Source organism: Lutjanus erythropterus, chromosome 4 (assembly GCF_056507025.1).
Source record: "Lutjanus erythropterus isolate fLutEry1 chromosome 4, fLutEry1.hap2, whole genome shotgun sequence".
In the NCBI taxonomy this organism is placed as follows: Eukaryota; Metazoa; Chordata; class Actinopteri; order Lutjaniformes; family Lutjanidae; genus Lutjanus; species Lutjanus erythropterus.
The window spans coordinates 27,810,816-27,836,250 of NC_139320.1; the positions used below are offsets into that span (position 1 = coordinate 27,810,816).

At 38.9% G+C, this 25,435-nt stretch overlaps 1 protein-coding gene across 1 annotated transcript in view; it reads left to right on the forward strand.

The window, feature by feature from the left end:
* Positions 1 to 18,103, forward strand: part of tyw1 (tRNA-yW synthesizing protein 1 homolog (S. cerevisiae)) — a 103,872-nt gene extending 85,769 nt beyond the window's left edge. The window contains exons 15-16 of the mRNA XM_084717502.1: positions 1,753 to 1,920; positions 14,931 to 18,103. Coding sequence (XP_084573628.1) covers positions 1,753 to 1,920; positions 14,931 to 15,152 — 390 coding nt within the window. The 3' untranslated portion in view covers positions 15,153 to 18,103. The remainder of the gene's footprint in view (positions 1 to 1,752; positions 1,921 to 14,930) is intronic.
* Positions 18,104 to 25,435: the final 7,332 nt, after the last annotated feature.

Consider the following 25,435-nt stretch of genomic DNA (forward strand, 5'->3'; position numbering starts at 1 on the left):
TAGCCTGTATGTGGTTATTATTGTTTTTGTCCATATCTTTAAGCTTTCAGAATTTGTGCACAAATGCAGACGAAGTGAACGCAGAGTACAGTTTGTATCTGTGTGTGAATCTGATGTTAAGCATACATAAATATCAGTACTTTACCACCCAGCAGGCAGAATCACAGTCATCCAAAAGTTTTTCATTTCTGATATTTTGGCACATTGAAACAACCGAGGGTTTAATGCAACAGTGACAGAATCCATCTCCACCAATGCCAACTAGATTATAAAGTAGATGTCTGCTAACTGAAATGTCACTGACCAGTTGTTAGTCAATTTCCTGAAGCTGCCGAAAGACGGAAATACAGAAGACTATTTCATTTTCTTATCCATGGGTAGATTTTATGTCAGTCTGGAGTTCAAATCAACAATCTGTTAGTCTGACTTTGAGGCCCTGCTTTCATTAAAGCTGTCTTAAACATAAACAGTATAGGCCAGCTGAAAGTAAAAGCAGCAGGAGAATCCATCATTTGTCAGATTTATAGATTTCAGAGAACTTTGATCGATGCTCCGTCAACACAAACACAGTTTATTCCTTTAAATCACAGCCCATGATCAGATGGTGTCCAGTAATCACGCCTGATACCAGCTGGGGAATTGGAAATTGAGCCCTTTATCTGAGTACAAATACATTTGAATGCTGTTACTGTTGGCTGCTTCTGGATTATCACAGATATACTGATGTTGGTATCTAAGGTGGCAGACGTCCAAAGAATCTGATGTTCACAAACGTTTAACAGCCAGACCTTTTGTGAATGATTGCCCCTTGTTTTTCTTGAACAAGATTGATTGTTGCATTTGTGTTTTTTCAGTTTGGTTTGATGTGCTGTGCTGTTAGCTTTACTGTTGCTGTCATCTCTGATACTAAAAAGTATCCTGCCTCACAACAAAACTGTCACTTCTTTAATGATGGAACCTAAAGGGTTGTTGTTTTTGTCCATATCTTGCAAGTGTCTGGGCCAGCATCCAAAATTAGCTGAGGCCACTTGTCATTTGCTTTGTGTTTCCACATTTGTTTATACAAGTTTTGTATTTGGGGCTGCGGATAAAGACTGAATGAATTCAATTATTCTGTTATGTACAATATTTACATTTAAACTTCGATCAAAAAGTAATCTGAATTTAAGTTGTCTGAAACATTGCAAAGCCACTTTCTTTGGGAAAAAATGCTGCCAATACAAAGTAGAACGACATAATATGAAATGGAAAAATATTTCCATATGTATTGGGTCTGTAAATCTAAATATTTGAATTACTGAAGGTATCCTTTCAATTTTTCCTTGTCTTAATTTATTTTTCTCATAAGTTTCGTCTAATTGTATGGTTTGTCTTCATATTGTCATGAGTGCTATGTGTATTATTTGTCTGTATTTGTTTAAATAAACTTTTTGAAAAATAAGTTTTCTATGTCACAATTATAGTAATGTGTTTTTGTAAAAAAGAAAAGAAAAGAAAAGTGAACAAATATTGGACAGGATATAATTTTTAGATTTTATCACTCAAGTAGCAACATTATACAGTATATTATATATTGTTATCAGCCTCATAAATCCAGTACAGGTCAGGAGACAAAGACCCATTTTGCAGAAGTGTATGAGGGGAGATTTTTATCTTTCACTTGCAGAGTTGCTCTGCTCCACAGGCTAATAAATTGTAACGTCTGGCTCTTTTCTGTGTGTTGTTTCTAATTGTGCGCTTACATGTGTGCAGGGAGTGACGTACTGCGGGGAAAGCTCCGCCAGCAGTCTGACCATGGCTAACGTCCCCTGGCACCAGGAAGTGGTCGCCTTCGTCCAGCAGCTGGCTGACATGTTGCCTCAGTATGAGATCGCCTGCGAACACGAGCACTCCAACTGTTTGCTCATCGCACACACCAAGGTAAGGACTCTGCTCTCCAGAGGGTCAGAGGGTAACATACTATATCTGAAGCCTCCACCAACAATTGTTGCTCCTACTGAAAGTTCAAACACATGAGTAGGTCACAACTTAGACCTTAAACTTTCTTCTCATGGGTGTTAAGTCTTTCATAAAATATTTGGCATTAATAATTGGTTTATTAAAGCTGAAGACTTTTTCTCATCCAGTATATGACAGTGGAGTGCAAGCTCTGCTTACCATCAACAAAGCTGCTTTCTGTGTCAAAAGACTCCATGTCTAATTTGAAGAAGCACCTTGAACTTTCTCTTTTTTGTTGATCTAGTGTGCTGTGTCATACTAATGAGGGTCTAGTATTAAGAACAGAGGGTGTTGTACAGATTGTAAGGCCCCCTGAGGCAAGTTACAATTTGTGTTTTTGGGCTTAAGGCATATATAAATCTTGACTTGGACTTGCTCGTTAGTTTGCTGACTGGCTTGCTAATTAGCCGCAAATATGATCTGTTTATTCAACACATGATTCAGGTTATAATCTTTGGACGTGTGTGGCGTGCATAAGCTGCTCTGCTGTTTGTTGCAGCACCTGCAGTGCTCTCTGTGATCTCTCCAGGGACGTCTTTCCCAAAAGCAAATATAAAGTACAAAGTCCTAAAACTATGTAGAATATGTTACTTAACTTGAGTAATCTAATGGAATATATTTTAAAAAATTATATTTCATGGCATCTACTGAGTAATCTGTGGAAGAATACATTTTAAAAGTACCGCTTATATTGTTTGATTTGGTTTTTCCAGCTTCAGAATGAAAGGAGCATAGATTAATCGATTAGTCAAATGAATAGGCCACTTTGTTTATATTCTTTTTTCTTTATTTAGTGATAAACTCTGTTTATCCTGTTTTTACACTGGCTTTCAGGTAAGTTTGCTGCAACAAATTTGGCTACACTACTGTATATTTATTTAGTGAAACTTACCGGCTAATGCTGTTTTTGCATATTAGCATTTTTAAGTTATCATCATTATCAGTGGAGCCAGACACTGGATGCTGCATTTAGCATCCCTTCACACATAATAATGAATAATGTGTACCTGGTGATCCTCTTTGAATCGGTTGTGGTTCTGCAGACGGTCCTTTCAGACACAAACACACACGTTCTTTATCTCCATTTCCTTTCAAGGTACCTTTCCAGACAAGCTCAGAAACTCACCGCAGGTTCTGAGTTTTTAAATTGGTGTTTTGATTCGGTCTTGTTCTGTTATTTATGTAATTCAGTCTCCCGTCTGCCGTCTCTACAAAATTTGCAGCCATCAGAGCGGTTCATTCTGGCTCACCCGCCCCAGAAAGTATCAGGCAGTGGTGGGTTCTGCCAAGGCAACTGTCCGTCAATAATTAATGAATGATTAATTGCCGTCTTGGCTCTCTCTGACAGAGTAGAGATGCAAGCCAGCCAGCCGGGCACCCACACCTCCCTATCACACACACACTCATAAACATAAATGCTATGCTTGATGTGTTATCACAGTTTATTTAAGCACCCAAACTCCTAATCCTTCTTTGTTTTTATTTACTGGCGCTCTGTGTTCATGGGACTGCTCAGAGATTTGTTTACCTTGGTGTTGGATGAGGAACTATTTCTAGGCCCTTCATGCCTGGAGGGATCATGTTTATTGGATGATGTTTATTGTTTATTCCGCAAGTTCTCTCCTACACGGTGAAAAGCTTACTTCACGTTTCAACTTACTTTCCTGAGAAACAAAAAAGACACCAGAAAAAGTCGCAGATGTAGTTCAGACGGGATGCTGGCAGCAGGAATCTTATGAGGTTGCAGGTTTCATGTGACGGCAGCGACAGAGGGGAGTTGTTGAAGAAATCTGGATCTGAATTTTTATTTTGACAAGTGCTATGTAAAAAAGTAACTACTAAAAACTAAATCATATTTTGACAACAGGTAATACATATTTCATGTTTAATGTACATTCAGTAGATATGTTGCAAGTTGCAGAAATGACTACGCCCCCCCCCCCACACACAAAATCACAAACTGTTGAGTGTGTTCAGTAGGGTTGGAGTACAAGTACTGCGAGTCAAAAACAGCAACACAAATAGAAAATAAGGAGAATAGAAAATGTCAACCTACAAACAATATCTGAATATATAAACAGTAAAAACAATATTTGCAAACACGACTTTATTTAAATGAGAGAAGGAGCTGTACAAACTTACACAGCGGGGTGAAACTGTTCTTATGTTTTGGTCCCAATGGACTGAGGGGAGTGTTGCAAAAAAGTCTGTGTCCGGGGTGGGAGGGATCGTCTACAATTTTACCTGCATACCTCAGGGTCCTGGAGGCGTACAGGCCTTGGAGGGATGGCAGATTGTAGCTGATCACCTTCTTAGCCGAATGAATGATACACTGCGGTCGATCCTTGATTTACAAACAAAACAAGACAAAACAATGCGCACCAACACACCAAAGCAGCCATCCGTGGTGACATCTTAAATGCACATCCATTTCCCATCCATTCGAGGGGTGACTTTAGTAGATTGCCATGAAATTCAGTGCACGCATTCATGCCTCTCAGGATGAATTGTAATCCTTTTGTTATCCCCTGACATCAGGTTAAAATTTTAACTGGTCTAGCACTGACTAAACACCAAATACAATCATACTATACATTAAAATATACAAAAAATGGAGCAAAAACAATTAAAGGGGCGCTTAGCATCCAGGCAGATGAGTTAGATGTGTTGGTAACATCTTTAGAGAAATCTAAAAATGTAAAAGCAATAAAAGAGCAGCAATCAGATTAAAGAACTTCACTTAACAGTACTGTTACCTTCTGTTTGTTACCACTACAGTTAGAAAGTTTGCTACTACAGGTGGAAAGTTAGAACAGTTTAATGGTTATCCTGAAGTCAGATTTAAAATTTATTAAGTTTTGGGAAATTAGGATGCTTGTGTAATACACTTTTGCTTTCGTAACTTAAAATAGTAACGTTGACTTAGGAGCTGTTAATCTGTAATGGTTTTATTTTCCTAAATCAGGTCCTAACCCTAGTTACCATGGTTACCAAACAGCTGGGATAGGATCTGCAAGTTTGGAAGTTTGTGTAATACGACTGCGGTAAAACAAATGGCAGCCTCTGTTTGTGCTAATCAGCAAATGTTAAAATGTATTAGCATGTTAATGTGTTAGAAATAAATGTTAGCATGCAGGCTTTAGCATTAGCGTAGACTCTTAGAAAAAGTTACATGCCTGTTCTGTAAGCTTTTCATTCTAAAATGCAATTTAGAAATGTGGTTCTGGTTTGTACAGAAACAGACACGCAGGTCCATGTATAGATATAAACAAACTCATCAACATCACTATAATTACCTTTTCTTGGTGATGACACACATACACACACACCTGAGACAGAAAAGGTGTTAAAAAGCCGGTTGTTCACTTATGTCCTTCCTTTTCTAACACACCAGCAAGGTCACAATCAATATTTCACTGAAAAGATTTACACATTCCTCTTTTCGTTCCCCTCCTCTCTCTTTTTCTTCTTTCCTCTTCGTCTCTTTTTTTCCATCTCTCCATCATTCTCTCACCAACACAAATATAACGGTGACCATTTGTGCAACTGCTTGAGACACCTTCATTCATTTGCACCTCCTCGTCTACAACTGTCAGTGTTTCTTAATATACACACGCTCACGCACACATCGTCTTCATCTCTTTCCACTACCTGCTCCCAGTCACGCAGATTGCAGTATCAGTGAAGCATCTATCTGCCTGTTAGCTAATAGCTCTGGCTGAGCCACCGTGAGAAGAATGAACAGCGTTTTGCACTCACTGCGTCTTTTGAGGCTTTTCAAGTAACCATAAAGGCTTTTTCCCGAAAAAACCAGGGCACAGGCGCTTCACACACTGTACCTCGAATTGTGTGTGTGTGTGTGTGTGTGTGTGTGTGTGTGTGTGTGTGTGTGTGTGTGTTTGTTTCTATATTCATGTGTGAATGTAAATACAGGTTTTGTTTCTGCTCTGCACTGAGTGTGACAAAGACATACACACACTCATTTGTCAAATTGCCAGAAAGCGTATCAATGTTATTACTGTAAAACAAACTGGAGAAAAAAAATTAAGAGTAATATGAAATAAATCATGACACTGACAGTTATCTGCATAAACTTTAAGAGAACTTTGGCATAAAGGTTTAAGGAACAACTTAAGGTACAACTTCGATAAGTTCAAACAAGAAAACTAATTGCGTAGGTTAGGACTGGGCAATATATTGGTATTATATGGTGATAAGAGTCTAAATATTGTGATAGGTTTTAGATATTGTTATATTGGGATATGGCACAAGTCTTGTCTTTATCTGGTTTTAAAGGCTGCATCGCAATAAAGTGATGTAATTTTCTGAATTCACCAGGTTGTTCTGGCTGTTCTATTATTTGTCTTTACCCACTTGGTCATTATATCCACATCATTAATGATTATTTATCCAAAAAATCTCATTGGATAAATATTTTATTAAAGGCATTCATAGTACACAACATGTAGTCAGTCACAATGTACATGATCAGTAATTATCCATATCGACCAACAGAAAACTTCACTATTGTGAGGTTATTCAACTATATTGCCCAGACCGCGTGTAGGTTTAGGAAAAGGTTGTGTTTTATGGTTGAAATAGACACTTTCACATAAGTAAGCACAACAAGACGACAACAACTCACTGATAGTAGTAGTCAATCACAGCACTGTAGGCTGGACTAACAGCACTAAGCTGCCCAATCCAAGGGGAAAAAATAACACTACAAATAGATTCAGCAAGAAATCAGAGCAGTCTTTATACATATAAATGGAATTCACAGAAAAAGCTGGAATCCAGGCAGTGAAACATGGATTTGCAGCTGCCATTTTGTGTCAGTTATATTGGATTATTGGGTGAAATCACACAGTTAGTTATATATGTATATTGCATTGACTGTTACTTGTGAATTAAGCATTTAGCATCTTTCATTTATATTCCATGCAGCAATTGTGCATCTTCAACACTGCTGCATGCAAACATGTGACTCCAATAATGTCATTAAAATAAATATATCTGTATAGTTCCTGTCTCCTGCTTTAATTTCACCAACAAACAGCGCCTTGAAGTAACGTTATGGTGAAGTGTCCAGGCTTTGTATGCCTTCTTTTCTCTGTGTATTTCCCTGGCATTGAAATCAGGCACATATGAATGTGAGGACACCTGATTGTCACATGTCCATGTCCATAAACTACCGTGTCTTTAGTAAGTTGTAAAGATCACTGTCGACTCCAGCTGCCTTTAATTTAAGCAGGTAATGGACTGTTTTACTCCCATTTTCACAGCAGTTTCTTTACTCAAGGTAGCCATGTTTCAGGATGATTTGCCACTCAGTCCGACTGTGGGGGGAGCGTGTCCTGGTGAGAAAGTGACATCATGCACACGTACCCTCTACTGTGGCTACCACAGATCCTTTAGTTTGTATTCATATGATCTGACAACTTGTTTTACTCTTTATTTCTAGGCAGTCATTAATAATCCAGCAGTGTTTAGGAACTGGACGTGTTTTTCGTTTCCTCCTGTGAACGGAGAGTCTCCTGTTTTTCTGCGTCCTGAATGTCTTCAGGCGGCACGTCTCAGCAGGAAGCGAACCTAGAATATGAAGTCCTCCAAGTTTTAATGTTAACTTGCGGAACAGCAGAGTTTAAAACGTATCACAGGAAAGCACATCAGTCTCATTTTGTGTGCGTGTATGTGTGCTTACTGCTCAGTCCTCAGATCTTCTACTTCCAATTGGATGATATCACTGTTTGATGTAGTCCTTTAGAAGACATCAGAGCCGTGTGTGTGTGTGTGTGTTAGAGAGAGAGATCACTCTCAACCAGCGATAGATCCTCCCCACACTGACACATCATCATCATTAGTTCCTTTTCAACCCGAGGGATCTTCCCATTGATAGGCGTTTCTCTCTTGTTCTGCATCTCTGCCTCTCTCACACCTCGTTCTGCTTTTTTCTGCCAGCCTTTCCTCTCTTTCATCTCCCCTCTTTCTTTCCTCCCTCCTTCCTTTCCCCCCATCTTTTTTTTCCCTCTTCCATCCATTTCAGTCCCATTTCCCTCAAAGGACGGTGTAATGAAACCAGCAAACCTCCCAGAGATAATCTTCTTACAAGACCTGTTGACTTACAAATCAGTGCTATCAGTTGACCTGTTGTGTTTGTGTCCAAGTGAAATCAAACATCTTCTCAGATGTATTAATACTTCTTATTACTGTTAGGAACAAAAATACATACATACAGATACATCAGAATACATCCTTCTCCTCTTTATAGAAACACTATAGAAACTGAAATCCTGTGATATCTTAACTTAAAGTTGACTTTTACAGGTTTTTACCTGTTTGTTTTTGAGACGAAAAGGTGGCAACAGTTGGAGAACGTGCGCAGCCTGCATGGTGTCCAGCCAAACCATAAAAAAAACAAATTGTGACAAATGACACTGTTTAATTTGGCACAGGAATCAACACAAAATCACTCGGCAGCAGTTTTTTTCAATCTTTGTCTGCACATTTTACCCTCCTGGCTCTATTTTCTTGATAAAAGACAAGTCAAGAATAATGAAGGAAAAGAACTTTCCGATGTGACCAGTGAACAAGTACAACAGCTTGATCAAAAAATGCTGAATTTTAAAATTAATTACACATCAGCAGTTAAAGCAGGCTACATCAGTCCAATTTAGCAGAATTTTTTAATCATAATATTTGCTAATTTGGGAAAGTCAGAACAAAGGGACTGGGATGTCAATGAAAAAAGCCTTTGCATTTTAGTTGAAATTTTCAACAAAGGTGATCCACCTTTTAGTTAGATAGGCAGGGAAAATCCTGATTTAGGATTTTTGATTTAACAGAAACATGATTCCTAACTGCATTTGAAATTAAGAACCTGTCAACCCGTCTTGAGGACAGAAATGTAGCTGTTACAGAATCGTAGAATAGGAATCTTAAATGAGGATTGCATAGGCACTGTCCTAAAATCAGAATAATTGCCGAAAATGGCAGCAGGGTTTTGTCTTGTCCATTGTAGCAGCCAGCTGTCCAGTTACAAGTGAAGGGAGACGGCCTTTGTCTCATGTGCACACTGATACAGACATGACAAGACGAGTGTCAATTGAAGAATGTAGTGAGAATTTTTTTAAGTTAATATAAGATACAGGTCAGTGACAGGATAAGACAGAAACAGGACTTTAGGGTTTTCTTCTGTAATAGAAAGATTTTCCTATCTTTAAAACAGAACTTAAGATCGGACAAGCAGTTAGAATTTTTACATGAAAATTAAACTTCCTGTTTTTTCTCATGTTAAATACAGTGTTTGTTCATTGAAATCAGATACACTGTTCAACTCCGTCATAATTGGTTGAATCGATTGTGTTTGTGTTGATATTTGATTTGATTTTGATGTAACTGCTGCCTGTGGTGGTTTTGCAGCCATTTTGCCACCACTTTGCAGACACTTCTGTAGTTGTTTGACAGTTTTGTGGCTCTTCTCGCCAAGTGGGGAGATATGTTGCTGTCAGACTCGTACTGTAATTACAGCTAGATGGCATAAGTGAAAGGTTTTTCACACCCGGCTGCTCGTCCATACAACACGACAGGAAGGCAGCATTTTTTTTTTCTTGGGTAGATGTTTGTTTTGTGGCAGGTTCAACAAACCAAAGTGCAAAAAAAAATATGCCCCTTCCTTTAGATAAGGGGACAACGGCTTGAAAAAATCTTTTCAGGTTGCAGTTGGAAGTCTGGAATTATTTGATTGGTTGAATGCAAGAAATGTCTCTCTTTATGCAAACAAGAACCCGCCGTCAAGTCTGTGCACAGGCAGGGGGTGTCATCACTAAAATAAACAAAATTAAACATAATGTAATATATGTGTGTGTATTTAAGAATGAACTTTCCTTTTCGGGCACATTTTTTTCCTCCAAAGAGAAGCACAGGAGGTCTAATTTACAGAGCAGATCTCAGTACTGTGGTAGAAATAGCATGCAATTTATTTTCTCTGAGACAGAGACGAGATGTTATCATCTTCTCCTACAGTCCTCCCTCCTTTAAACCAGTTTCTTCATCTGTTGGTCTAAGATTAAGTAAATCCATACGGATCATAATGCCGCACAAACAATCAATTATTTATCAAACAAAATATTTTCTTCGTCTGATTTTTTGCATGTGCATGTGAACACGTGTTCATGCATGATGCAGTGTTTTTTTCTGAGCTGCAGTTTATAAACACTGTTGCCTGTTGGACTTCATCAACCATAATAAATGGTTGACCCACATGTTCTGCTCTATTTTGTGGTGCGCACCAACACTAACACATGCCACATACATGCGTAAACATGGAAGTCCACGTCATCGCCGACAGTTTCAGACAGTTAATATTGTTAGTAACATTTCATAGAGCAAATTTAAAGCTGCTGTTTGAAGATCAAAGAATACATTTATTAATCAGAACAAGAAACAAAATCACGAAATCAGCGGGAGGTCAGACGCACTCCTTCATGAATCGTATCAACATCATTATCATTGTAAACGTAAACTAATGCTAACATTTCTAGAATCAGGGACATTTATTTTTGCACAAGAGGACTTAACGTAAAGTATCACAGGCTTGTAGAAACAGCTTTCATCAGTCACTCCCTCTAACGCTCTCCTCCTCTCACTGACAGTCCCTTCACTTCCCTGTCGTTTCCCTTCAGTCTGTGGATCGTTATAATCAGGGGAAAAATAGTATGAGGGTCAAAAGTTCTATTTGCATTCAAGAAAAGCAAGCAGGAGCCTAAATAAGTGACACGTTCTGTCTGTCTATCGATCCGCTCTGGGTCAGAACCACAGACAGCGCTGCTGCTGCAGTGGCACACACACAGCAAACAGCACACGCCAGCATTGTGATAATTAGTCAAGATAAATGTTTGGAAATGATTGTGTAATGAGCACCACACTGGCATATTTTTTACTTTTATAGTTATTACAAGAATATCATGTTTTAGTTCTTTCACTAAAGTAGACTTTCAGGGGAGTTCATGTCCTTTTCAAGGGAGCTGAGCTCCCTTCAGCTGCCCTGTAATTTGAATCACGGTCATAGGACACAAAATAGAGCAAGACACAGATGGACCAGGAGATGCACCGTCCAGCTAATGTTAGCAAGACAGACAGACTAGAGAGAGATGCACATCAACGTACCGTTACTGTTTTCTCACATCAGACTTGGAGAGGAGTGAACACACATTTACCTGATTGCTGTTCCCACAGTTTAGGCACGTGATGTATTTATTTTCCTCTTTTCATGAACAAAAGGATAGTTCATCATGTCATCTAGGTTATAAACACTGATTGACACCAAGTTTGACAGGGGAGGCGACACTCTACACAGGATATGATATGTCTAAATAATATCTTGATATTTTTAGGCTGTTACACAATATATATCTCAATGTACACATTTGCTCTAAAGTAACATACAGTCAGGGCTTAATGGTACAAATATCACAATATTTTTGACCGATATTCCAACAATATTGTAATGATGACTGTATGTTCAAAAATGACATCACTTTACTGTAATGCGGTGTTTCACATCACACATGGATGATTTAATAAATGTTGCATGTTTGCAAGTCACACTGGTCCTCCTACTCATAAAATATAGTAGCGCCGTCTCCAAAACTGGCTGCACAATGCGACTAAATGGTCGCAGTATGGAGCCCTGCTGTGTGTGCATGTGTGTGCGTGCTGTATCGCTCATCGACATGCGCTCCTACATGAGGGCCCCTCCTGCGGCGCTCGGCGAAGAAGCTGTCCTCAGCTTCCTCAGCAAAGACGCCGTCAGTGAAAACAACAGGCCGTCTTGTTCTCGTCCCAGCAGCACAGCACAGCTTTGTTGCTTAGAGACTGAAATTGTTTGCCGAGATGCCGGCTGAACAAATATCATCCCTTCTCATTACCAGAAACATTAACTCCCAATAGGCGCCGTTTTCATTTTTTCTCCCCCGTCTCAGGCCTCATTAGCAATGCGGCGGGTTGCTCGTCTCTAATGGCCGAGGCAGGCGCAAGGCATCTAAAGGCTAACGCTCAAACGCTTAACGCCGTTGCTCCCTCAGCGGGCCGTCAGCTCCAGCAGGAAGGTCTTTAACTCGGCAAATAAATGTTGCTCCTTCATGAAGACATTTTGTGTCACTTTGAGTTGCTGTTTTTTTCAAAAAAAGACACTGGTGTAACCTCTTTTTCCCTCCTGTTGTGTGAATTACAGTACGCAAGTACAGTAAGTAGAAGCAGTTTGGTGTAAGTCTGAGAGTTTTAAAGCGTGCAGACATGGTGGGGGGGGGGGGGGGGGGGGGTTTGGTCAAAACAACCCTAAACCTGAAAGAGCTTTTAAATCCTAAATGCCGAGAACTAAAGCACAACAGTCGTCCCCGGTGACAGCTTACCACCATTTTACATCCATCCAACTACAGCTTATCAAAAACCTCCAAACAAAACCCACGAGTGAGTTCAAGTCATCAAGGACCGTTTTAAAGATCAAAATCTGCTCCACGCTGCCATAAACAGAATTAAACTTCAGAAGACAGGTTGTTTTATGTACCTGCTTTGCTTGCTCTGTTTTTCCTCTCAGTCTCTCCCACCTTTACAAACACCAAGGGAAATATGGTATTGTATCAACTGGAGTGCACCGATGCATGATGGGAAAGGAGAGGTCACGCTCTTCACCCCAGCGCTGGTTTGGGAAAACAAGGAGGATTAGAGAGACAGAATGATGTTGGAAGCTTTTTCTCCTCACTGTCCAACACTAAAGCTCTTCTCTCTCTGGTAGTCAGTGTGCCTCTAACAAATAAACACACACACACACACACACACACACACACACACACACACACACACACACACACACACACACACACACACACACACAGTTTCCAGCTCCTCACTCTCCTTCTGTCCATTTATTTCCCTCTTTTTCTCTTCGGTAAGATGGATGGCCAATTGGCTGAAGGAGTAAGAAGCCGTGATTGATACGAGGAGAGATGGGAGGAGAAGGGAGGAGGTGGAGTTGGAGAATCCATCCAAGAAGCTCTTTATACTCCCTGTTGGTCTGTTTGATCACATCTGTAAATCCTTTCTTATTTAAATTCAGTGTTACTCCTCTCAGTCAATCTCCATTTATTTCTCTCTGTGTGTCTGAGCATACTACTTTGCATTCATGTTGATTAAAAAAAAACTTAAGTGATCTAAATTTCAGGCTGTTAAATAATCACAATTAGGGATTCAGGACGGGCAATGCCTATATAGATATATGCATGTATTTTTTTTCCACCTAATTGCAGAGAACATCAAGTCTCTCCTGCAGAGTAATTAACATATTATTATGCCCACTCATATTGTGATGGTCCACTGCCAGATGCAGACATAAAATGCAAAGTTTTTCTAAATGTACACATTCACAGGGAAAAAGAATAAGTAAGAATAAGAAAACTGCTGCTCACAGGTTATTTTCTCTGGTGCCCATCTCTCATTGTAATGATCAGGATGATGATTCGTAAGACGGACAGTTACGTTTGTAGTGTCGAAGGAATGCGATTTGGCAGAGCAGTCACTGCAAAAAGCAACTTTTGCTTGCTGTTTCAGACACTTCAGAAAGCCTCCACACTGCAGACATACACATGATTAAAGCATCATCTTCCTGGCCTGTCATATTGGCATACATTTTCATTTCAGGCCAATATGATACTTAATTTTAAAGACATTATCTTTATTATCTTTTATATTATCTTTTATTATTATCAGTATTGTTTTGTTTTTATCAATTTTATTTGTTTTATCTTTATCTATCATGTAGTTCTTGTAGTCAAGATCTTATTTAACTCTATTTTATTATTGTATGTTATTGTCAGAAATTTTATTCTTTGACTTTTTTGTCTATTTTATCTATAGTTTTAATCTATTACAGTCTTCACTTTTTCTGTCATATTGTCTGTTTGTCTGTTTCAAGGGCAGATCTAGAGAAAGATTCATGGGGTGACAAGAGGTTGGCATGGAGACTTTAAGAGGTGGCAAATAATAATGCAATTAATGCAATTTTAATTGCAAACACTAACATATAATAAACATTTGCATGGAAATGCCCCCAAATGAAGATATTATTGTGATACTTGTCTGTTTTTCATTGAACATAAGCCCATCAGCTGGCCTAAAATGTGGCCAGAAAAGGTCATTAAATGATATGTGTTAGTGTCATCTCCTGCTGCATTCACTTGCACTCAGACTTTAGAGTTTCAGGCATCTTTTAGGGGTGGCAACTGTTACCCCATCCCATCCCTCTAGATCCCCTAGACCCCTGGTCTGTTTCTGTCCACTCATCTGTGAAGCACTTTGAATTGTGCTAACCTGTTTGAAAAGTACTATACAAACAAAGTTTGATTGAACGATTGATTTATTGATACAGATGATGTGCTGATATATTATGTTTAAAATAGTGTTGTAGTAATTTTCCCATCGTGTTACAACAGATTTATGAAATTAGAGGAAAAAATAAGATAGCATGTACCTTAATTGTTCCCCCGCAGGGGAAATTTGATTTGACAAAAACTTAAGATACTGAAGATAATGATACTGTTTTCTGATTAAAGCTTCACAGATGCAGTTTGTTGGGTTCATTTGTTGTTCGACTCCTTACACAGATTGAAGACAGCATTGTGGACCATGGTAACAGATGTTTCAAATATTTCATCATGTAATGAAAAATAATCAGCGCTTAAATAATTGTTGGCTGTCACAAAAGTTGGAGAACCAGCAGTGATATCTCTCCAGTCTCTTGCCATGCTTGACTGATGTGCCAAGTCAGTCCAAGTCAGCACGTGTGCAATAAAAAGAGACTACATAGCGCCGTAAGCGCTGCTTGGATCACTGCTGCTCACTCATCTACCACCTCGTTTCCCTCTCCTTTCTTTCAGTTCAAGGTGGACGGCGAGTGGTGGACGTGGATCGACTACGAGCGTTTCCAGGAGCTGGTCCAGGTTCACGAGGAGAGTGGGGGGCAGCAGAGCTTCTCAGCCCTGGACTACGTAGCCAAGACTCCCAGCTGGGCTCTGTTCGGGGCCCACGAGCAAGGATTTGACCCGGCCGACACGCGCTTCCAACGACGCAACAAAACCAAAGACATTTCAGGATGCTGATAGATGGAAGGGAGAGAAAGAGAGGTAGGACGAATAGAGCAAGTGCTGATAATTATAAAGAAAGTAGGGTTTGTTGTTTTTATTGCCATACTCTTTGTGTTTCAACACTTCCTTTCTCTGGATGGCTTTTTAACTGTCCACAGCTGCCCTCATTTTTATGTGAACTTGAACTCTTTCTCCCTCTTTCAATTTTCAGATCCTAAATTTTATTCCAGGATCAGTAAAAACCTGCCAGAATGGATTCCTTTACCATCATTTTCTAGACATTCCCCTTCACATTTGCTTTAAGTGCTTCTTTTCCTTCGTATATGTACATAAATCTTTGATACTTCCCTCTTATTTTGAAAGGGTCATTATTCGAACGTCACTGGCTTTGATCTGTAAAACCATCTGGCAGCACTTGGGAAGGTTTACACTGTTGACATGTTGAACTTGGCTGCAGCTTCGTCTCCAGCCTCATTTGACATTTTTTATATAATCCAGTTTCCAGCTTGGCAGCTGCACAGCTCAGGACATGATTAGCATGTAAGGAAGCGGCTCCTCTCTTCATGTCATCTGTGGGAGCAACACATCTTTTCCCAGACACCTTTTACTCTTCCTCCCACTCATTAGGACAGTGGTTGTATTTACTCGGCGGCGAGAGACTCAAGCAGTGAGAGAAGAGCATCAAGGCGCCGTCTCCTCTGGGAGAATCGAGCTTCTTATTGCTCTCTTTGTGATTTTTTTTTCTTTAGTTCAAAGGTTGCACTGTTGCACACTCGCAGCAATGTCAGCTCTGCTTGGTAGCAGTTGCTAACTCACTGAGCCTGGATGGTGGAAAATATTGCACACATAATACTGCCATTCTGACAGATTTGCTTAGTAGGAAAAAGTCAATATTTCAAAATTATTTGAAAATTAGTTACTGATATTGCAGTGTTTGAGGTGAACTAGGTATGGATGATTTCTTCAGAAGAATATCCATCAATGTTTCTGATATATAAAGTGAGTAAAGGCACTAAAACTGATGAGATTGTGTCACTGATTTGCATTGCAGCTCAAGAAAGAAACACATATTGCAGTCACCATATTCTCAGACAGCGTCGCATTTTATTATGTCATTACATCAACACATCTCCCAGCTCTTAGTTAAAGCTGGGGCAGGCAGTTTATTTTTGGCATTATTGCACTAAACATCCATAATAACTAGGGGTGTCACAATTCTCCAAATCCATGCTTCGATTTTAAGGTCACAATTCGATTCGATTTTTGATTAAAACATTTTTTTCAGCACTAACAGCTCTGCCATTGTTAGTTTATTGAGTCTTGATTTCTTAAGATCGACAGATCATTGGTGTGGTTTTATTCCCTGACAGCTGTCGTTAAAGCTACTACAAGGAATTTTCATATTTTGTTGATTTTGAAGGTCCCTGTGGGCAAAAACTGTTTTGTTTCCACCACAATAAGCACAAAATATAACGTAAAAAATAAAATTAGCTAAAATCTCTTCCTGCTTCCTTTTAACTGGCTAACATACTACTGTACTCACTGTACCTTTGCCTGGGTAAATATTAACACACTAATTTCATCTGATTTTAAGGAGAATGGAGAGGCCGGCATCAAGAATAACTTAACAGAAACAGACGATCTTATCACTGATGGTCTTTGTAACTGATGTAGGTCATATAGAGGCATCTGTAGTAAATTAATAACCAGTTGAAAACTCCTTGTAGTAGCTTTAACATTTTCAAATTCTTCTTTAAGATGATGGGTTCAAGTGTGATATAACAGCCCATTTATTTGAAATGTAGCAACAATAATATATTTCACCAGTCAATTAGGAAGAAATTAAATACAAAAACAAAATGAAGTGTCACTGGTTGCAGAAGGGTACTTTATAACAACAGCTGGATTTTTCTCATCTGTAAAAAGCCACCAGCCCCCTTTAAGAAAGCTGGCCATGTGACGCAGAGGATTGTGAGAAGTGAGTCTCTCCTGGCGCCAGAACATCGCAGCAGTCACAGAAAAATGCCTCATGTTATAAGGGGTAGTTAAGTTACTTAAGTCAGCCATAATGTCATTAGATAAGTAAGTAATATTAGTTGCTGAAAGGCCGTGTGTTGTGTTTGCTATCACAAAAAAAGAAATGCTCTGCTTGAGTTGCTCTGAGTCGTGTGAAACACTAAATTACTTACAGACAGCTTAAATGCTACCAACACAAACAATGAGCTTGCTGGTAGATTACTGTAACAATGCTGAACGGTGAGGGTTGGTGGAAGTGGAAACGGCGCCAACTCCATCTCTAAAACGTGCAGCTGCAGGCTAATGGTTTTTGTTTTTTTTCTTCGGACACATGCCAAACACGGTTATAGGCAGCGGTGGAGAGAAAAAAAAAGACATAGTGGTAGAACCACTGATCCTGCGTTTGATTTCCGTTATCAAAATTGAAAGCTCATTTCAGACTTTTATTGTTTTTAAAAAAAAATAGCCCGCGACAGGAGACTTTGGCCAATCACAGCTCGGTAAGACGCGGACAAGCTAGGAATGAGACTCAACAATCACCTGTCCTTCTCCAGAATCTCTTACTGCACCTTTAAATAGTCACAACACTGGGCCCAAAGATAAATGAACTCATAATGTTCAACACATTCAGAACATTCAAATCTGCGTTCAGCTACCATCCAGGATGAAGAAGGAGTCTGAAGAGCGGCATCATGGGAGGTGATGTAGCTTCATATTGGTCTAACTGAACACCACCTCGAGTCCAGCATGTCAGATTTAAGCCTTTCAGTAAATCCAGATGTAAAAATGAAGTCCGTTTTCTTTTTATAGGTTTCTTTTATTTGAATGTAAACCCAGATGTAAACATTTTAGTCCATTTTTGTTTGTTTTGTAAGTTCAGCCCCTCCCTGTTTGGAGAAACTGCAGGTGTGTGGACATATCACTGTAATAAATGAAATATGAATGAAATACTCCACTTTGTTTGTGAATTTAATATGCAGCACACATACACACCCACATGTCACACGTTTCATTTTTTGCTTGTTTGTTTGTTTGTTTGTTTGTTTTTTACTGGCAGCAAAGTGGAAAGTTTAAAAGAGGCACATTTAAACATTTTAAAGGACCAGTGTTTAGAATTCAGTGGTAGATTGCAAACACGTTGTCTTTAGGGCCCAACTGATACTGGATTGTTGGGGCCGATTCTGATAAAGAAATGAAATTGATAGTTGACAACTAATTGATTAGTTGACCAACTGTTGCAGCTCTAGTTGAAATCGGTCTTGATGTTGGAAAATGGGTGTGCAATGATAGAAAACAAAAATAATCAATAATTCCTCTCAAATTAATTAAAACTAAATTATTGAGCCTGTTTTGAAAATATAAGGAGAAGAAAGTACGGATATTTGTTTTAAAATAAAGTGAAGTTAATACAAAATAATTCTAAAAATATCCAAGTCAAAAAATCTTAATTCTGTTCATTAAAAAAAAGTTTTCATATAGGCACATTTTAGACAACATATATGTCGATACCGATGTAGACGGATACAGCTGTGATAGAACAATATCAGACTGATATCAGACTCATGTCTCACCCTCCCCTTCAAAGCATGTGAGAGAATCTACAGCGATCGCAAAATTTGTGCAAAACTTGAAAGGCTTTTAGAGCCGGTGTTTGGTTTGTCCATTCTGCACTGCTGTAGAAACTGTGGAAGAGGACTCAGACCCTCTGTGAAGATAAAAGTCTCAATCTAATGTAACAAAAACACAATGATTCTACTTTTCAGGTGATTAAATACCAATGAAAATATACTTCTGAATACTCGATTTCTGCCAATACATCCCTGTAAAGCTGCACTTAGAGTCCAACATTAGAGCTTTAATTGTCAGCAGAGGTGAAGTTCAGAAGTGATACCACAGTACAGTAGCTCCCTTACTCCCTTTTGGGTTTTATTCAGATGTAATTTGTTGTTACTTTTGCAGTTTAGAAATATAAAACTGCTGCAAATTATTGGTATTGCACTTCAGACTTTTTTTTCACCATGCAGAATTACAAAAATCCCATAGAATAATATTTGACACACTGTAAAGAGGATTTTCCAATATAATACAGTGCAAGAACAGTGTTTCCTTTGTATTCATTTAGCAGCGGTGCACCACCACAGCAAGAAAATTACCACTACTGCAAACACACATTGTAATTTAGCCTTAATGTTATCTATAATTAAACTAAGTCTAGTCTAAAATACTTCAGAGGTATTGATTATATAATAATTAAAGTTATTATATAATACAACTTCAACTTTAAACCTAACGCAGCACCAGACAGCAACAGAGGAAACACTGCAAGAAGACGTCTATAATTCAAAAATTACATCATAACAGGGAAAGCCACATAAACAATTCACATGTAGTCAGTGAAAAGGCTCCACAGTTCTTCTGGATATTCCTCCAAATACTTAAAGTGATCTGGCTTCTGTAAGGGAGGCGAGGTTTGGTCCAGTTTTAGTTAATTAGGTAATTATTATAGTAACTGAATCATGTGACCAGCCAGTTTTCAGTGTGTGTCCCAGTGATTGACTGATGACATTAAACATGTGCTTTTTACTCATATTTACATTGATTAAATTCTGATTATTGAAAATGATAGGAAGAAGCAGAGACACCTATTTTTGGAGTTTCTCCAAAAATGTAGATTTCTGTATCTCTTATATTGTTGTAAAGCTGCCTGGTTGCTTGTTATTAAATCAATTCATTAATAAAAACAAGGCTATTGTTCCCTATATTCCAGTTAAAAAAACAACATACAGTGCATCTGTAGTCCCTGAGACCAGGGGTGAAGCAGGGGGTAAAACCAAATAGATGTCAATCAATGAGAGGAAGGTAGTCTGTTGTAATGTCTGCAGGCTGGATAGTTGCAATTACAGTGTCACAAGTATGTGAATCTCAAATATCTTATTTCCATCTTCATTTATTCACTTTATACACTGACACATAGACAACATTTTTTGGAGAAATTGAGAAGCTGAAATTCTGAATATCTTACACTTGATGTTGCCTGTTCACAGGTCAGAGCCTCCGTGTTCCTGTGGAAGTTGTAAGTATTCTTGGTTTACTATTGTTATTTTTCTTACTATTCAGACGGTTAATGTTCCCAGTAACTCAGTTTCTAAATTTCTTAGGTTTATAACAAACCAAATGTCATGGAAGTTGTTAAGAATTAAGCAAGTTGCAGTCGTTTGTAGTGAAACCTGCATCTCTTAATGCACAGTGTCTTTTCTACCAGCTGTATCTATGTTGGTGAAGATGTTTCAGGGAGATTAAAGACTAACAGAGTTGAGGAGTTTTGCAACTTAATCTTCACTTCCATCCGACTAATTACCACAGATAAACAAGAAATCATAATCCTCTGGTTGGCTGCCTCCATGAGAGAGTTGATGAATGGTTATGCTGCACAAAATGGGATAGAATTTTTATTTTTATTTTGCATCTAACAAAACCTTCCACTCCCTGTTCCATAATGCAAGATACTTATTTCCATCCTCTTAGTGATTTCCTCTCAGTGGTTTTTATTCTTGGTGTTCTTTAAAAAATAAACAGTAACACCAGAGAGACAAAAATTAGAAATTGCAAGCGTCCTCCTAGGAAGCAGTGGCTTAATTATAAGAAATGATGCTGCAAAACAAATGTAACAATTAAAATCAAACAGAACTTGTCATCTGTAAAACATCAGCAAGGATACAGAAACAAACTGCCGTCAGTGAATTATCTTAAATTGGGATATTAGAGTTTTACTGATGCGTGATTACACAAAGCACAAGAGAAAACAGGCTGTTCAGTGGGTAAACCTCAGATTGATTGAGGTGACAGGGTGTGAAATATTTCGCAGGAAGAACGCCGCTTTTTATTATGTGTAAAAGAGGCTGGAAAAGTTGATGAGTAAAATACTTGAACAACAATCATGCAAACCTCTTGTGAGTAAATGAAGGTTTAAAACAAGGTCACTTCGACTCGACCCTGCTGGTTTGAACGCCGATGTTCCCAGCTGTGCTCCTTGTTTCAATCTGCACATCCCCGCTCGTGTAGTGAGATGAAATGACAGGCGCAGATTGCACGTCTCAGGAGAGAAAACCTGCCTGGAGATGGTGAGAACGCCCCTGGGGGATGATGGGTAATGGCTCCAGTGCCCCAGGGAGTGCCAGGTAACGGGTTGCAGAGGTGCTTGTACATCGTATGCCTGTATTTTCTTTTTTTTTTTCAATCTAAACTGTCAGGTCTCTTGCCTGTTTAGATTTTGAGGTGTCATTTCAGAAACATGAGGCAGTTTTCAGACAGCGCTGTGTAGCAGTCACCTAGAAATGGCTCTAATCATGTCATGAATAGTATACATATATACATACAGTATGCAATATATACTCTGAGGAGTCCCTCCAGCAACTTGGAAGTCCCAGGTTTTAGGTGCCACTCAGGAGAAACAAAGGCTGACACTTTTCAGTCAGGTAATTTTCCCAAAATTAACTTTAGCATCTAAAAACTGTATTCAAATGTATCACTTGCTTTTCGTGTTAATGCGTTGAGAAAATTAATAGATTTCAAGATGTCTGTTATGAGGAGTACTGACATCACTAAGCCCCACCTCCAGCAGCAACTGCCAAATCATAGCTTGGCAGCCATAATTAGAGCCAACAAGCTTTTGCATTTCTCTATATGTTGACGTGGTGTACAGGAGGCTCAGAGAAGAGCGATACTCGGCTTTCCAAGAGTCTGGACGCTGATGTCTTTTCTGTAGTCTCGAAAATGTGAAGCACAAGAGCACATGAGTGGGTAATGGGTTAGACTGTCTTCATCTGCTCTAATATAAGCTGCAAACATTAGCATGTCCAGCTAACTGAGACTAGCTTACTAGCAGCAGTAAGTTGACCTCCAGACAAACTCATTAGATATCACTGCATCTGTGTTTGTTATGTGGGGGTTTGAGGAGGAGGATGTGGGTTGATGATGATGCATCTCACTCTGGCTCGCCGTCTCAGGTCTACGCAGAGTTAGCATAGCTCTTATCCTGGCTGTCTGGCTGAGTGACCTGTCTCCAAGTCCGCTGCACTAACCTAGTCCCTGTGCTTCCTTTTCCTACGTTAATGAGTGTATTTCTGTCATCTATCATGTAGATATACCTGCTGATGAGATGTAAGCTAGCTTTAGCCTCAATCTGTTAGCATTAATGTTACACCATGTGCGCAGCTGTCAGGTAACTTTACATTTACACTTTCACAGGGTTCTTATTTTAAAACACGTCAGATGTTAACATTAAAATGGACTTTTCAGATGAGTCAAGGAATTATCATTAGCTTACATCAGCCAGCTACACTTATAAAATCTGCTTGCAAATCATTATTTCAGCTGATAAAATCTACAGTCATCAGCTAGAAATGAGAAACTGCTTTTGTTTACGTCTATAAGGATTCAAAGACCTCGTGTTTAAACAGTCATCCCCAATTTCGATGTTAAATCTGCCACCGTTATCACTTTAAACTGCATAAATTGCCAATGCCAGAATAGAAAGTTTGGCAGACTTAGCAACAGTAACTAAGGAGGGCGGGGCTTAGTGAAGGGTCAATTCTTGTGCAATCTTGTGATGTCACAAGAACACCTTGAGGACAGGAAAGGAAAGGATGAACTGATTAGATTTTGGTGGCCAAAGATCACTGTAACTTCACAAAACACATTTTTGGACATAACCCAAAAATTCTCATGCTATTTATGAGAAAATTCCACCACAATGTCTGATAGGATGTTAGCAGTGTTTTGTCACAATTACTGACAAAAAATTTTAATTAAATTGGAGTTACAAATCAAAGTATTGGTGATAATGAATATTCATTTTGAGTTGCCTGGCAGAGATCTGCACTCTACTGAATGACCTCTTCTAGTTTAAGTGATGCACTCAATTAAAGTCAATGTTTCAGCTAAATGATTTTTAATATTTTGATCAATTTAGCTTTATGAAGATCGTGTTAATTGAATATTACAGTTGAGTACGTTTTCTTGCAGCAGCCACATTTGCACAATGTCTGCTAGAAGTCCTTTATAGTTATGAAGTAGCTTCCATTGCCATTCAGTAAATTTGTCTTTAACCTTGTCAAAGAAAGTCTAGAGATAGAGGTTGAGTTTTTCCTGGAGGAAATTGAACTATGAAACAATAAAAATGTAAATGAACAAGAATAAAGCATTCCCACGGCCAGAAAAATAAAGTAAAACAGAGGAAAAGGGAGAAAAAGACGAGCTAAATATAATACAGCGGTGCATCATAGCATCACATATTCTTGGCCTGACTCTTCTCTCTCATTGTCAAATACAGTACAACACACTGTTGCAGACTACGCCTCTATCATCCAAACATTTCTCTAGGTGCAGACCACCGTCCCCAAAAGTGTACGATGAATATTTCATACTGTGAATGCATGCAGTGATTATTTTTGAATGAGAAATTTGTTTTTATCGTCCTCCAGCAATCCTCCCTCAACACCAAAGAGACAAATAATTAATAGTTGAGACCAACTGCAAGAGAAAAGATTACAGTAATTGTTTTTAAAAAGAAAGAGCCTACGTGTTTTGTAGGAGGGCTGAGAGGAACAGAGAGGGGATAACATCCGATTTGGTCGTCTTGTGCAAATTTTAGCAATTCTGTTCAAACAAGTATCATATGTACAAATTGCTCAAGACGGATTTTTTTTTTCACATTTTAGGATGCCATATCTCAGCAAAGCCTCTTAATAAGCATTTAGCTAAAACATATGTGAAGCCAGGAAAACACACATTCTTGGCTGTGCCCAAACAATGACAGATGGAGACTTAAATGGCTTCAGTTCATCCAAAATGCTTTGTAGTGTAGTTCCTTCGCCGAGTGCACTGTAGAGAGCCATTTGAAAGCAAAGACCTAATACAGAAGATTTTTGGCATCTAGAAAATGCGTTTACTTTGAAGTGCTAACCCCAATTCAAAAGAATTTGGGATATTGTGTAACATGTAAATAAAAACAATGCAATAATTTGCAAATAATTTTGAACTTATATTCAGTTGAGAACAATACAAAGTCATGATATTTAAATCTTCAACCAATCAACTTTGTCTTTGTAAGTATACACTCATTCTGAATTTGATGCCTGCAACATGTTCCAAAAAAGTTGGGTCAGGAGCCTGTTAACCACTGTGATACATCACCTTTTCTTTTGACAACACTCACTTGATATACGACTTCGGGTGCTCAACAGTTCGCGGTCTCTGATGTCATATTTTGTTCTTCATAATGCACCACATGTTTTCAGTGTAAGACAGGTCTGGACTGCAGGCAGGTCAGTCTAGTACCTGAACTCTTCTTCTCTTGTGCTCAATTGAGTACAAGTGAGAAATTATTTGCAAATCATTGCAGTCTGTTTTTATTTACATTTTACTCAGTGTTTTTAGAACTCTGGTTTGTATATTTCCAGTCCAGTTTGGAGTCTAACTTACCTCTCCGGAGGCCTTTAAAATAATGCGGGGTATTGACGGGGTATCCATTAAAAGTTGGACATGTGTCCACAGAGTATAAGCCTAATATTGTCACAGGCTGATATGTTTGCTGAGCAGAGGTCGGCTCAGTCGTCTGTCATTAGAGCAGTGGGGCGTCCGCTGAGCTCAGAGACTGTCTCTGGTCCTGAGGAGGCTGCTGACAAACAGCAGGAGGCTGGGATGATGGTTTCCAGGGCTTTTATTGAAAAGGTTCTCTCATCCATTTATACACTCTTTGAAATAAAGATGCTAACTAGAACCATGAAGGGTTCTTCAGCTTGTCCACATAGGAAAACCCCTTTTGGCTCCTGGTAGAGCCTTTTGTAAACTTGTCACTTGGAACCCTTTCAAAGAATTTTACCTAGAACCAAACATAAAGAATTACACTGAGAGATTTCAACTGTCCGTGAAGAGCTCTTTCTTCCAAAAAAGGGCTCCTAATGGAACCCTTAGTCTTATAAGGAACCCTTAACCCTTAACTCTTTCTTTAATAAGCGTTCTCCGGAAGCAAATGGTGCTGGTTAGAACCTCAGCCCTTCAAGAAGAACCCTTTTTGGTTCCTGGCTGAACCTTTTAAGGTTATAATGGTTGTACCTAGAACCGTCTGTTAAAGGTTTCACCCAGAACTACCTAAGAGAAGTTCTACAGAGAACCTTAGTTCCACCCAGAACCCTCGCTAGGGTTCTATCTATTCTATCAAGAACCTTTCCACCTTCTGAGTGCTAACAAGAACCATCCAAAGGGATTGTACCGAGAACCTT